The sequence below is a fragment of the Lipophrys pholis genome (genome assembly GCF_963383615.2).
Source record: "Lipophrys pholis genome assembly, chromosome: 12".
Classification (NCBI taxonomy): Eukaryota; Metazoa; Chordata; class Actinopteri; order Blenniiformes; family Blenniidae; genus Lipophrys; species Lipophrys pholis.
In genome coordinates, this window is record NC_137641.1 from 15,266,265 (window position 1) to 15,281,386 (window position 15,122).

Consider the following 15,122-nt stretch of genomic DNA (forward strand, 5'->3'; position numbering starts at 1 on the left):
AAGCATTTCCATTTTTCTTCATGTCAGCGTGTCCCCTGACCAGTGGCGTTAGTCCAGGGTATAAGCGGATGCCCACTTATTTTTCTCAAACAGAAAAAAAAACATGTTGTAAATAAGCAGCATGTAATCTAGTCGTGACAACGGGGAGGAAATGGACAACTTCTGACTACATACTGGGACAAAAACGTACTTCATATACTATATATAGAATTTATATGTATAATTTATAGTAAGAAAGACAGTATTCATCTCTGTGACATGGAAAGTGAAATCATGTTTGCACGGCAGCATGCCAGCCTGAACTTGGCAGTAAGTTTACACTGTGGACTTATCATGTTAGCACGTCCTCAGTCCAGCAGGACTGCAAGGACCTTAATTGTTTGACTTGGCTCCCACAGCTTGGCTGGCCGGGATCCGGTGTTCTGCCATGTGTGAGTGTTAGTTTCCATCCCGACCTGTATGTCTACATTTAGCCTATAGGACACTATGAAAAGAACAGGGAAGTGACCGAAAGTCTTCAACATTGGGGAAAAAGAAAAGAAAAAAGGGAACTACACAGTTTAGTACAGATGAAGTATGGAAGTGTAGAAGTCTGCTATTCTCACATGAATTACAATATACTACGATGTTTTATGGATTTGTGGTTAAGTATAGAATTTTAAAAAAGCTTGATATAGCTGGATTATGTGACAAAAAGCTTGCATGTATGTACTTCTAAGCCTCTTTTCTGACTTATGTGACATACAGCCACTTATTCATCACTTGATCATAAATGTTTTAGGCACAGCTTTTGCTTTAATATCTGACAAAAAGTGCCCGGATTCCTGCGAGTTGGAGAACAGAGACGATACATTGGGTCTTGCTGAGGGGTAAATGTTAGTATGAGGTTATATATTGAACTTGGGGTGAGAATAAAATGAGGTTGGTGTTAAGGTGAAAAGTAAATGGATGTGGTTGGAAGTCTGAAAGAAAGAAATGATTGATGGTGCTGCGGCCCATTCATCTCTCTTAATTAGCTCCCTCCGCCTCCTTTTTATCCAAACACATTGCTTCCCTTGACCCTAAAACCTCCCAGAGAGATATAATAACACAGTGTGCTTCAATGAGTTATGATCCATTCTACCATGGTGCCGCGTACAAATGCGAGTGCATTTAATAACCCGCGTGCATTTTCCGCTGAAACTTAGTGGTTCCATCTAAACATCCAAATTGCTGCACTCCTGCTGTGTAAACCTGTAAAAGCAGAGTTTCCCTTGGCTGGGCAGGAGAGATCTGGCTGTTTACTTCTCTTCAGAAAAGACACACTCGAATCAAAAAAACACACATATTTATCGTTGAATACTCGGCGCCAGCCACTACCGGTAAGCCAAGATTTTTTGTTTCAAGTAAACACACTTGACATTCAAATGATAAGTAATAACAGGGACAAGCTGTTGACAGATTGTGAGACGTTGCTTTTTTAATAAAGCTCGATCAAGCGTCAGTACTGTAAAGAATAGCAATTTGACCTTGCATACAGGCTTGGAAAAATACAAAGCATTGTCGTCAGTGAAAAGACTTGAGTGAAGGCTGATTTTATGAACAGTTTCCAAGTTGCACTGCCGGTTCATAATTACTTTACTGTCAAAAGGAATTCTTTGGAAAGTCCTGCAGCACCTAAATGCAGCACATACGCAGGGTGGGTCAGGGAGCTGTGGGTACCCATTATGCTACAGATATGCTTAGTCGCCAGTTTTAATATTGGAAATACAAACACATTTCGTCCTCTAATTAAAACCATTAAACACACTTGGAATGAATGAACCTTTTATCGAAGAAGTTTGAGCCCACGTTGCGGCGCTTTCCAGCATTTACCACCCACTTATGGAAATGTGGACAAAACATTTGTGAAAGCCACGAGAACTTTGTGTGTTAAATTGTCAAACATTAAAATCGGTTCATTAATGAAGTTTGGGCCGACCGTCTTGGGCTTGATCTATCTCATGGGAGCAGATTTGCATAGTCTGAGCCGATGCGCACATAAACCATTCAAGCTTATCTAAATTGTGTCCAAGTCACCTTCACATACAGTTCATACTGCGTTGAATGTACTTCTGATTCATTTCATCCTTGTGTTTTCTTGTTTGACCTAATACGGGTTACACTGCACGGAAGCTAATGATAAAAGATTACATGGGACACAAACTGCTGACATTTCTGCCTGCTGTAGTAATTACAGTGGAGCAAACAACCCTCTCTTGTCAGACTGCAGCATAAAAACAATAATGCGATTAGAATAACAACTCATTCTTACACGTGAAACCATGTTGAGATCATAGTGATATCTCAGAAACTTCACAAACACTTGTTTTCTTTCATTACTTCATGCGATTCAAAGGCTAACTGCTATATTCAAGTGATACAATTTTCAATTGATGTTTACAATACATATAATCTGATATAGCAAGAGAATAGTCACAAAATTCTTGAGTGTCTCGTGAAAAAATAACATGGTTCAGATCATAACCAGAACATTGAGACAAACATAAAATATCACATGCAGGTTTTGTGCATATCCATATACACTATTCAATGTCGAACAGATGATAAATGTCTGTTGCACCCTGCCAAAGTAGATTCAAACATCCATGTAGATATTTGATAATGGTCAAGGGAGCCAACTATCAAGTGAAAGTGGGATTCACTACTTCTTATCTTTTAGACTAACAGAACAGCTATTCAAGTAAACAGTTACAATTGGGGCTCTATCTGACACCTACGAACTTCCTATGCACACAGTAGATGACTGAAAAAGAAAGATAATACACAACGTCTGAATGCAAGCAAATATGTTTGTACTATCAGAGAAATCAACCCTCCAATGACCTACAGAGCCAGACGAGCCCTCGACATCAACAGGCTCGAACTCCAGATGCAATCAGCATCTGCTCGTACAGTCTCATTTAATGGCCATTACCTCTGAGTGCCACACAGCCGGGCAGCATGAAGTGGGCTTTGTAGTGATCTCTCCAGAGAGGCAGTGGCCTGGGAGAGGAAATGGAGACTGGAGCCCAGAGATTTGATAAGGACCTCTGGGCTGCGGGATTCAGACCCTCTCAGAATGGAGGCGTTGATCTGAGTCTGGGGCCGTGTAAACACCGCGAGGATTTTGAAGCCAAGTTCAATCATGATGAGCATTTTACCCCCTTGGCATTTTTGGTACTTATAAGAGTTAAATACTTTAGCAATTTAGGAAAACAAACAAACATTTAAAAAAAAGAAAGAGAGAAAACCTTTTTTCAGTTTATGATTAAAAAACACCTTCCTTAAAGGCTCAAATTTTCCCCTTTAAGCGTTCACTGCGCCTCTTAGTGACTGCGTGTCAGTGCTGAACAGGAAATGGAAAGTCTGTTAAAACAGCATGAGAAAGAGGCTGACGCTCAGAGGAAACAAGTGGCCAAATTATCCAGCAAAACATTATTCCCCGCTACACAGCAAGAGATTTGTCTTTGTTTTTTGTTTCAAATTTTGCTAAAAAAAAAAAAAAAGAGAGAGAATCACGCCAACTCTGTAATACTAATACAGTTGAAGGTACTTTTGAGGTTATAGGGCTGCGATTAAGATTTTGAAATCATATAGGAATTTATCTGTCCACCTATTTGTAAAACTGGGGTTTCCTTCATGTTTCTCGCATCTCTGTAAAAAAATGAAGATCTTATTGTGGGAGATGAGCACAGCACTGTAGGCGTGAAACCATCACACACAAACAAAGAGCCCAGCTGCTGCATTCTAACAGCAGGTGGTATAATACTTTGGAATCGCTCCTTGAGTGCTGTATTCCCTCGCGGGGGGGGGGGGGGGTGGGGGGGGTGGGGGCGGGGGTGGGGGGTGGGGGGTTCGGGGGGGGGGGGGGGTTGGGGGGGGGGGGGATGAGGGCAATTGTCAGCTGTAAGGGCTACAGCCGAGCAACAGTCTGACAACGAACAGCCAGAGGTGAAGCAAAGTGTTCCCGCTCTACTCTGTTGTGGTAACAAAGCAGAGTTCCAGACACAGACAGAGACATTAGACACATAAACATTGCTCAGGAACTCATGAGTTAAACAATAAAGAAACATAACGATCTAGCAAAATGCAGTCAGATATGTTGGTTTGACAAAAAGAGAATCAGCCTTCGTCTTTTTCTGAGATTATGATAAGCTGAAGAATGAACAGAACCAAGGAAGACATATAGTACACTGACATATTGTCTGTCATCCATCGATTTGTGCTTTCATGTTCTTCCTTGTTCTTGCTTTCATTGTTTTTAGGTTGTGCTTTGAGTCAATCCATAAGACATCAACAGGATTTTTCAGGGACACTTGAGATTTCCTTATATTTAACTAACACATTCACTCTCACTCAACACAAAAAACACAAAAAAAAAAAAGCTTAAGATTTTGGTGACTGAAGGTGAGGTTGCTTCGTACGAGTCACATGTATGAGTCAAAGATGAACGAGTCAGATTTCGAGGGATAAATGTCTAAAGTCACCGTGGCCTGATTGAACAGGCCGGCAAACAAAAGCCATGAATCACGAGCTCATTAGCTGAAGATGCAATGATTGCATGGAAGCAGAGCTTTGATTTTGATCTTTGTCTATTTTTTTGCCTTCTAATGAGAAACATGCTTTCCACCTGAAATATATCAGCTCGGCCATGAGAAAAAATATGCATGACTTCCTTTCCAACAAAACACAAAAAAAAAATAGGTGTCTCAAAAGTCAGAGATTCTCACTAGGTAAAGCTGTTACCTCAATTTTGGAAAGGGCTCGCTCGGCTCCATCTCTTTTGATCAAACCTCTGTGCTCCCTACAGTCCAAAGCCATGCGGGAGCGATGGCTCCTTCAGGGAATGGGAGCGGAGGAAGAAGAGGCACGGCGGAAACAGCTGGAACTGGACGAAGAGCAAGGGAGGAGGCTGGAGGACATGATACACAGGTACCAAATGTCCACTGATGCCGTTTCCACTTGGTTTACGTTGGATTTGTTGCTAATCCTCCGTCATTGTTGGGAAGAGTTTGTGGGATGCTCATAGTGGAAAAAGATCTGATCCACAACAGATGTAAGTAGCACAGAAACAATAACGAAACATGTATGCCATCAAGAACATCTGTTATCGATGGCTCCTATTTTCCCTCTGGCACTTGTACGTATGGTCTTGACCGAATTGGAACTTTTCCAACATAAACAGATCACATTACTTATTTGGCCTCCTCAAACGGTCCCGATGGAAAACACACAGGAAAAAAAAAAAAAAGCAACACAAGTCCCTCTGGCTTTTTTCCACTGACGGTTCATCAGATACAGTACAAATAACATGTCAACCGTTTTAGGAGCAATGTGAACATGAGGCAGAACACTACTGTCTGGAGCTATGAAGGACTCGGAGACCATCAACAATAGAGCACTTTAATTAACAGCCACATTTGAGGCATCGATCCAAAAGGCCCAGAATAGAAGTCTAATTTTGTGAGACAGCATGAGCCTCCACACAAACACGCCAGTACAGTCGGTGACATGCACAACAAAGGCACTCGCAGTCACGGGAGAATGTTGGACGTATTTGATTCAGAAGCTCTGGAACCTCAGAGCAACGTCGACATCCGTGCACTGAAGCCTGAAATGCCACCGCAGTGTGAGAGTTTACTAAAAACAGATCAGAATCGGGTAATAGGAAAAACAATGGAAGGGAACTTAGCTTGGACGGGTGTTAGAGAAAGGTGATGGAGGTAGAAGAAGAAACCTTGTAAAGCATAGGAAGAAAGCTACAAGATTCAAGTGAAAGCAGGGTGTGAGTGTAAGAGGAAGAGAGTGAGATACTGAGTGGGTTGTAAAAAGAAGGAAAATAAAGGAGAGTGTGATGTGATTCTGTGTGCACATCCTGTGTTTGTGTCTCTAGGAGGAGCTTCCTGATTCCCATCAAGCATTGCTGTGAGATAGTCACTTATTCCCCAATGAGGTTGTGGGGGGGGGGCATGAGATCATGCTACGAATACAGTGCCAGCCGGCTCTCGCCGTCATGACTCCGACTGTGATACTTGGGTTGGGCTACACTTTGACTTCCTCCGAGTCAGAGCCAGACAACACTCTCGGAGTGAGCCTGAGGAAAGCCCGGTAGAGAAGATTTGTGCGACTTCTACCCGAGTGAAGAGCAACTAATTATCAGTAATGGAAGCTGCCGTGCAATCAAATGAAAGCCTGGCCGCGCTAAGTGAATGAATGACATGTTTAATTACCTAAACGTCAATGAAAAGTGAAACCGCCGCATGCCTTGACTCGTGGGCCTGGTTTCCCCACAGACAAAATATTACACTATTTCTCTTTGTTGCTCCACTGAATGGCCTGAATTGTCCAGTGTTATCTATTCTATAGGAATGAGAAAGTACGGCCCACCTCCAATAAATCATCATCAAGAGTGAAAGCAGTGGAAGGTGGCCAGTCAGTCACAAGACAACCACACACAGAGACAATTTAGGACCACTGATTAGAAGAAAGGTTATAAGGTATATATTGCACTGTTTTACGTGTCAAGTAAAGTCTTCCTACTTTGAATTCATAATAAATTGCTTTTCAAGGATGAATATAGTGTTTTGATATGAAATTTAAATGAATTGAACCACAAATTCCTGTAGTAGAAAATGTCATGGCACTATAATTAATTAGTCACAGTTGCTGTTTTGGCACCAAGCACCAATGCATTTTACTCACGCGTGAAACGTTAAGAAATAGTCAAATTAAAGCAGATCAAGGGACTCAAATTCATTTTCGTTCATGATTCACATACAGAACATTATAATCTCTCAAAATGTTTCATTTTGTGTTTTTACATAGTCGTGCAAAATGAAAATCCTTTTTTTTTTTTTTTTACAAAAGCTCAAAATTGAATTTTAGAGGAAGTTCAATATCAAGGCCTTATTTTAAATCATGCCTTCTGGTGCAAATATCTTGTCTATTCAAAATACTCTCACTTCTAAAGCCACACACGTGTTGCAGCCTTTAGAAAAGCTTTGAAAAAAGTAACTAACTTTACTGAAGTATACAGCTTTTCTTACGCTCTGCCAGGTCAAGCCGTAGGCCAAGCAAAAGTACAAAAAAGCCTAAAAGTTTTAACATAGTAGAGCAAAGTAGAAAATCGATTATCCTCCAACATTTAACTCAAACCAGTAGAATCGAATCTCTTTGGCGTTAAAATAAAATAGTTAATATATCATTTTGAAGTTGAGTGATCAACATCAGTGAAAATCAGGCTTGTGTAAAAGGCTCTGGGGTCAATTTAGAATCAGTGAGTCAGGCTCACACTCCACCTCCTCATTCGTTAAACCTCTGCCCTGAAAGAGACTCTGTTACCTACCGCAGGTTATCAGAAGTGCAGAAAAGAAAAACATCAACATCAGGCGTTGTCATGAACACTTGGATAACATTGGCTGTGGTGTAAACAGAAGAGCAGTGAATCGTCAAAGAGGGAGCGTTATGTGCCAAAGTACAGTCACAATGGGTGTGAATCACCTCATTCACTCCGCTGCTGAATCGGGTGGTTGTCAAAAAATTAAAATTAAAAAACTATTTTTTCTAATAGGAGATATTGTGCTTTATGGTTTCAATTACTTACAAAAGCAGTAAAACTGTAAAAATAACTGGTAAGAGTAAAACACTTTCATGTGCCTGTGATCTGGTTTCACTTTGTTTTTAAGAGGGGAGCTCTTTGAGCAAAGCCAAATCCTGCTTTATTTAGCTTCTCTGGATGCCAACAAAGCAGGATGGAGAAGCAGAGCTGGTTCCGTTTACAATCATTTGTAACTGAGGCCGCTGAAAAAGGTTGAGTTACACGGGCTGACGCGTTCTTTAGTGTCTTGAGCAAGAGATATAAAGTTGCACTTGCTGAACAAAAATCTCATAAAATACGTTGTGATGAATTAAAACAGTTTGAACACAAGAAAAAAAATGAATTAAGCATTTGGCTCTTTTTTCTCAAGACAGCCAGGTCGCTCTTTTATTTTATCTTATTAAGTGGATCATTTTAGTTGAAGTGACTCAAAAAGACCCAAAAAGAGACGAGTCTTAAACCTTTAGTTTACATACAGCGGAGCAACGGGGCCAGAAAAACCTGCACATCAACAAAGTAACACTGGATCAATGCTCTGTTTTACCTGAAGCCACTGAAGATGGAGCAAAATATATTCCGACGTCTGACGTTGAAACGAAAAACGTCTTTGTTTTTCTTGTTACTCTGCAACTCCGAAAGGAGGAAGTGTCTTTGGTGGTTTCATTTCTAATTAAACACAACAAGCTCTCTTAATCACATTAATAATGTTGATCTTCCATGTTATGTAAGGAATCAAAGAACCGCGCTCAGTCCGTTCAATTTATTGAGTGTTCATGGAAGCGAGACAATCTGACTCCTAAACCGAAAACAATTCAAATGAAAAAGAATATATTAAAACTTTCAGAAAATGTTTTTTAGTCATTTGCTAACTGATTGAACAAAACTCCTTTAACTTCTTTTGGCTGTGCGCTGTACATAGTGACTGCATACCAAGAGTTTTGCTTTAGTATGACAAGTCCTTATCGCTAAATTAAAAAATTAATTAATGAATAAATTAAATAAATGTTGAGTATCCTTTAGGTAAGATCCAGTGTCAAATCAAAATCAACTTTAAAAAGTACTTATAGTCACTATTGATACACAAGCAATGCAATACAGGCCACTTTGGGGTTAATTCCTTTTATTGCGGGTGTGCTGCTTTCTTCTGACAGTATAAATTATATTGTAAGTTGTAACAGTATGAAATGACACCCAAAAGCTGCAAAGTACCTGAAAGTGTTCAAACCTGAAAACAAAGGTTGGTGCATGCAGTTCATTCAATGTATTTTACATTAGGTTACTTTTACAACAGCAGTTTGTGGTTTGCTGACGGCTTTAAGCAAAAAGAAAGAAAAAAAACACCTGAGTTTGCTAAAACCTCAACTCCCCAGATGCAATGCAGCTAAAGTAAGTTCTGAAACTGATAAAATGAGCCAGGAAATCCTTAAAGCTGTACTTTCCCACTCTGCTTCAAACGGGGTGCGTCATTTTACAACCTGAATCCCTGCAAGATTACTGTTATTGCGTCAGTATATGCACGTATAATCTCCCTTTATTCACATGTAAGACTGAACAGGCAGAATTTTGCAGTCTGAATCCAAAAAGGCCAAGTCTACAATGCATATGGGTGTGATTTGATGAGGTGGAGCTTGTAAAAGAAGTCCGACAGACACTGATATTATCGTGAACACCTCGTTGTCTCTCTACCGATTTACCGCGAGGACGTCCACGCTATAAAAACTATAGTTGCAGCGCCGAAAAAAACAACAACTAAGAAAATAAGTTCAACCAACGTGTCTTTTTCAAACAATCCGCTTTAATTTTCCAATACATATTCTTAAAAACCAGCCACACTCACTGTTTGTACAGGAATCATGCTGAGGAGGCAGATTCTTGGAGTAATTACTATCATTGTGGAGCAGGGTTTCAGATGACAGAGGAAAACTGCTTAAGACAAGCTCATCTGTTTAAACTTTCAGAAAACAACCTTTTCCAGCGGGCTGGAAAAGCCGCAGGGCACACGTGTGTGGGAGGTCCGTCGGTCTCACACGTCTGAGACCCCGTGACAAAACAAATCAGGTAGTGGGGAGGGGGGAGGGAAACATTTCAGTGGTTAAAAAACGCTCGTTATTTTAGACGGGACGTCAAGGTGAGAGGTATTTCTGTTTGGATGGAGAGGCTGATGGACAGCACGCGTCTGGGTGAGCGTATGCATTTCAAGCCGAGGGTGTGGCATCTATATTTACACCCTGTGGGACACACCACCCCAGAATATCCTGTAACCCAGGCAACGGGAGTCTTTCCACTTACTGATAGAGGCGACAGAGGGACAGAGGCGAGCATGTGATCGTCTGCTTGGTGTTTGTGTGTGTTTGCAAAGCTGCAGGCTATGAAAGTCACGCCTGCCGTCGCCCACCTCCAAACGTTTGTGGAATAAAGTGACTTGCAACCGAAAGCACAGAAGCGCCGACGGCTCGTCTGTCCAAGTTTTACGAGCGCTCCAGTAAAAACACGCACACCGATGGACAGTATAAAGACAGAGACTGACAAAGACAAAGCGCTGGCTCTTTTATGGAGGCTCACATCGGTCCGCGCACTGAAGCACACGGAGAAAAAGCAGGAGAAGCTGAATCTGTCTGTTGACTAACAATTTAATACAACCGAGCTTAAATGTGCACAAGAAAGCGGGAGAGAACAGATCCCTTCGCATTGTGCAGGGAAATGACAGAAACTAATGGGAAACACACTTATAACAAACAAAACACAGGCATGTGGAGACAACAGCAGAGGCTTTGTGAGGCTTTGCAAGTGTTTCCTGTTGTAAATCACATTAAGAAAAGACTGCAACAGTGCCATCATTGTGCAGGCTGTTCCATACCTGAAGCTACTGAGCCTGGAGAGACAGAAAGTAAAGAAATTGGAAAAGAAACACAAGTGTCACGGTGGCGAAGGCCCGTTGCTCGCAGGAGAGAGCAGCGCAGAGCAAACACGACTCGAGGAGACAGAAAGAGAGTGCACAGAGGCAGCAGGGGTAGTTTTACTGATGTTCCCTATCATTACGTGGACGGGCAGGGTAAACGCAGACGGAGAGGGATACGGCAGGAGAAAGGCCTTCTCACAATGTGCCTCTGACTCGGACCGTCCTCACACTGCTTCTTTTGGATTTTGGCTTGTTTCATGGCGTACTGGGCTTTTTGTTTTTGGTTAAAGCACATTCTGCCACATCTGCAGGACAAGTAGAGGAGCCCTCAGGAGATGAAGGAGTATGTCTCCTACAATAAACAGGAAATCACTTGAGACATGCAAATTAGTATTCTGATTAAGTTTGCTTACATGTTGCAGCACTGATCAAATGAAGCCTGATTAAACTTTTACAGTTTGTCTTTATCTGTTTAAAATCTTGCATTTTTTTCAGTTCTGCCATTTTAGGTCGCCACCAACAACAGTTAAGACCCCCCCCCCCCCCCTCCACATATTCCTTTAAGACTGAATGTTGTCTCACAACGATGTTTGGCTCTTGGAAATTCAAAAAATATTAAAATTATAAAGTTTCAGACAGCTGCTGGCCATCAACAGAATAGTTGTTTGTTGCTGAAGTTTTCAAGTTTCTACTTGAGGGAGTTTGAAACAGATGTTTATGCTTACACTGCTTAGTGTATAACATTACTGTAATGAGCGTCAATCGGCCAAATACTAAATATCACTGGCGAGTGTTGAATTTATCACACAAGCGCTTCATCCTGACAGACTCTTTACCAGAGAAGAAAACTGAACACGTGTCCTCAGTCAGCTGTTTTTCAGACCAGTCACAATAAATTGGTTTGTGAGCTTGTCATCGATATGGCCAACAAAATAGAACAATATATACAAACTAAGGCCTCGTTTTTCAAGTGAAAACAGTGAAGTTTTGTTGTGTTTTCGGTGTCTATAAATTAAACAATGGTGCTCGGAGCCACGGTGAAGGCAACTTTTTGAAAACAGCTTCCAAGGTGGAACTTTTCCCAAAAAATCCCTGGTTCTTTCGACATGTTAACTGGGAAAAACGCAACTTCTTTTAAAAACTCTGCTCTTCTGTGCATGCGGACTACAACTGTAGTGGCATTACTCAAAGTCGATGGTCTCGATATTTGTAAATGTTTATAGCAGATTATTCTCTGCATGTGTGTGTGGTTTCATTCCTAAAACAACCAACAGCACCCACTGGTGGCCCAACATGAGAACTACATCATTTTCAGCATTTCTGCAGTTCCCATCTAAATGGACATGGTTTTCAAAACTTTGCTGTGTTAACGTGAAACTTTTCTGAAACAAAAATGCAACAACGATGTGTTTTCACTTGAAATGTTTGGTACAAAATGTACATCACTCACCTACATATTCCTGTTTTTAAGTATCCCCTCTGACTATTTACCCTTATTTTTTTTCCCGCTGAATCCCGCAGTTGCACTGCCCTGATTCCTACACAGCAGATCAATAATGCCTCGTCCTTCCTGGTCTAACCATCAATAAATTACCAGACCAGAAATCCTCTTGGCTGTACAACGGTGCTGAAGAGGCAAATAAGAGCCTGTGAAGACGAATGAAGCGGCCTGGCAACCGTGAACCATACTTATTGCAACAACCCGCACGAAGTGCTCTGCTCTGTGTTACGTAATGTCCTAACAATGTTTGTCTTTTGCCTCACAGTGGCAGTATGAGAGTGCAAACTCCTCTTCTTTTTTTTTTTTTTCTTTTTAAACTGTTAAAATAATAGCGCTTCTGGATTTAGTAGCACTGTGGCCAGCATGCAAAGTCTAACGTACCACTGGGATATTCTGAGGCCTTCAAGATTTGCACCGTGGATTCAAGAGGATATTATGTAAAACCTACATCTGGATCCAAATATAGTTTGATGAGGCCAGGTTCACAGGGCTGTGCGTTTCTCTCAGTCAAACACAGCTGCTTGGCAAAATATTGCCGAGTACGACATATTTTCTTAACCTAACACCAGACAAGGCGTAAGACTATTAGAGCTCCAGCTGTAAGCACAGTGAAAACAAACCCCAGACACTGAAACCGTACCCTGAAAACATTAAATCTGCTCCCAAATCCAAAAGTAAACTCTTTTTTTTTTTTTTTATGTATGTATGTATTTTTTTAAGGAAAAGTGTCCTCCAATCCCATGCTCAGAGCCCTCTTGCTCAATCAGAGCCCTCTACTGTGTGGAAGTTGCAGCAATGATCCAATGACCCTTAGTTCCGAAAAAATCCAGGCTACAGCCTTGAGATTTCAAGTCAAAAAACAGAGAAACAAATAGATAGTCCATCATGAGTACTCCATCCTTGAGGAGATCCGGCTCCTCTCCATGCTCCCCTTCTCATGTCTGACTTTACAGTCCCCGAATTGAGGCAGGTTGAGCTCTTTGATTCAATTAAATCAGCAAACTAAATGCATTAAACACACGGGAGATTTAGTAGTTGGACACTATTTCCAAAACACAAAACAGGACCAAACAATGTTAATTGCATGCTTTGATTTCAATTGTTTTCTGATGTTTCAGGCAGGATTTAATGTTTTGTTAGTTTGCAGTTTCTATGATGAAATAAATGATGAAACAGAAAAACACACGTGAAGACTTGGGGCTTTTCAACTATTTCACACCTTTAAATACTAAATATCTTTGAAAACAAAAGACATCGAATGTGGTGCCTTCAGGCTTTACTGGTGTCTGAACCTCATATTATAGTAAAAGGAAGCATTCACAGATATTTGTAGGTTTGGTGTAGTTTTTTTCCACATACCTGTTGACGTTTCTGCTGCAGGATTAACTCATTCACATGCATTGCACTTAAAGGTGGTGCGTTCAGGAACAACCGGAAAGTGGTTACATCTAAATTGTTTCTCGTGCTGAAAGCACTAAATTACCACACTGCTGCTTCACACCTCGTGAACAGAGCGTCACTATAAATCCTGCAATATGTGTTAACAGTAGAAAGCAAAGTAATTGTGGGTCTATGAACGTGTTTAATGTCGTGTGAATATAAATTCTCCCGCTTCCATTGGGTTATTTCATCCCCGTCTTTGTTGTTTATTATTACGGGCTTGTTTGTATATTCGTTATGATCTGGTAGCAGTCGGAAAGCAGCACTGATATGTTGCTTGTTTCTTATTGACCGATGAACGCTCTAAACTGGGAAATATGAAAATTGCCAAACTCGTAGCATTCCCAGTTCCAAGTTTCTGTGAACACATCATGCCGGCCAGCATGTGAGGCCTTTAGGGAACATCATTGAATTACATATTGTGTGAAGTAGAAATAAATCAATGTTTCATGATCAAAAACAAACAAACAAAAAACTGCGACTATATTTGAATTAGGTCTCAGATCCTACAAGAGCACACATTAGTTTGTCCTGTGGGGGCGTGTTCCTCACAGATGCTGAATGATATCAATCCAGAACTCAAGGGACAAAATTATTCTTAAATTTTCCAGTAATCTTACTCTTAACTAGAAAATGCATTCACACTAATGTAAGTGATCCTTTATGCCAGGTTGTTCAGATGTCACCCAATAATTGTTTGAGGCCCGGCCGGGATTTGATCCCAGGTGTTCTCACTGTGGGAGCACTGACCAGTGCAACATAATGCGGCCCCTGTTTGAGACCCTTCCAGAAAAAGACTGTGTGCAACATGTGTTACACAACATTTGTTTTACTGCACAATATCAACCTTCACTGAGTCTGAGGTGACACCCACTGTGACGTAGGTCACACCTGAATAACACCATCATGAGCGTCATTTTCATCAAATAAATCAGATAAATAAATCAATTAAGTGGAATTTATGTCATGATAAAAAAAAGCTTGTGTAGAAGTAGACAGAGAATGCAAATACAATCAGAAAACTGCAATCTCTTACATCATTGTTGGTCGTTTCAAGATTTTCTGAAGCTCTTCTGTTGATTTTTAGACGCCTTATATACAAGTGGCTGTCATGGCCCAAAGACTGTGACAACAGGAGATAACAGATTTTAAGTGAAATATCACAAATATCCCCACAGTCTCTTATTTTTCATCTTGGAGAAACCAAAAGTTTTGTGCCACAGCTTCAACACATATGATGCATCCTTTTGTAAGTATTGTTTTACTGTAGGCAGATTAAGGTTTTATTTAGGCAACATCTGCACAATGCAGGTACGCAAAACAACCAGAATAAATAAAGTCGGTGCCACAAAAGCAATTATGTAAAAAAAAAATTAATAAATACTTGCAGTCGTTTCATCAGACTGTCTCATGCTGTGATTTCAAAGTTCTGAACAGAAACAGGCATCACTTGTAAACGATGGAGCCGGGACTGACAGCTCTCCTATCAATCAGACAGTGGAATATTAATCACACTGAATGTGTCAATCACACCTTCTAACACCCAGTCACTATGAGGAGGTAAGAGAAAATACTGGAGGATGGTGGATAAACAGAAGAGACAAGTGGCACTCACAGTTTTTCATTTTGCTCTTCAAGCCAAATATTAATCTATGCTCATTTAG

The 15,122-nt window shown here is 40.8% G+C and overlaps 1 protein-coding gene across 1 annotated transcript in view; it reads left to right on the plus strand.

The window, feature by feature from the left end:
* Window positions 1-15,122, plus strand: part of palm2akap2 (PALM2 and AKAP2 fusion) — an 81,006-nt gene that overhangs the window by 13,701 nt on the left and 52,183 nt on the right. The window contains exon 3 of the mRNA XM_080476535.1: window positions 4,832-4,953. Within this exon, the coding sequence (XP_080332661.1) occupies window positions 4,832-4,953 (122 nt within the window). The remainder of the gene's footprint in view (window positions 1-4,831; window positions 4,954-15,122) is intronic.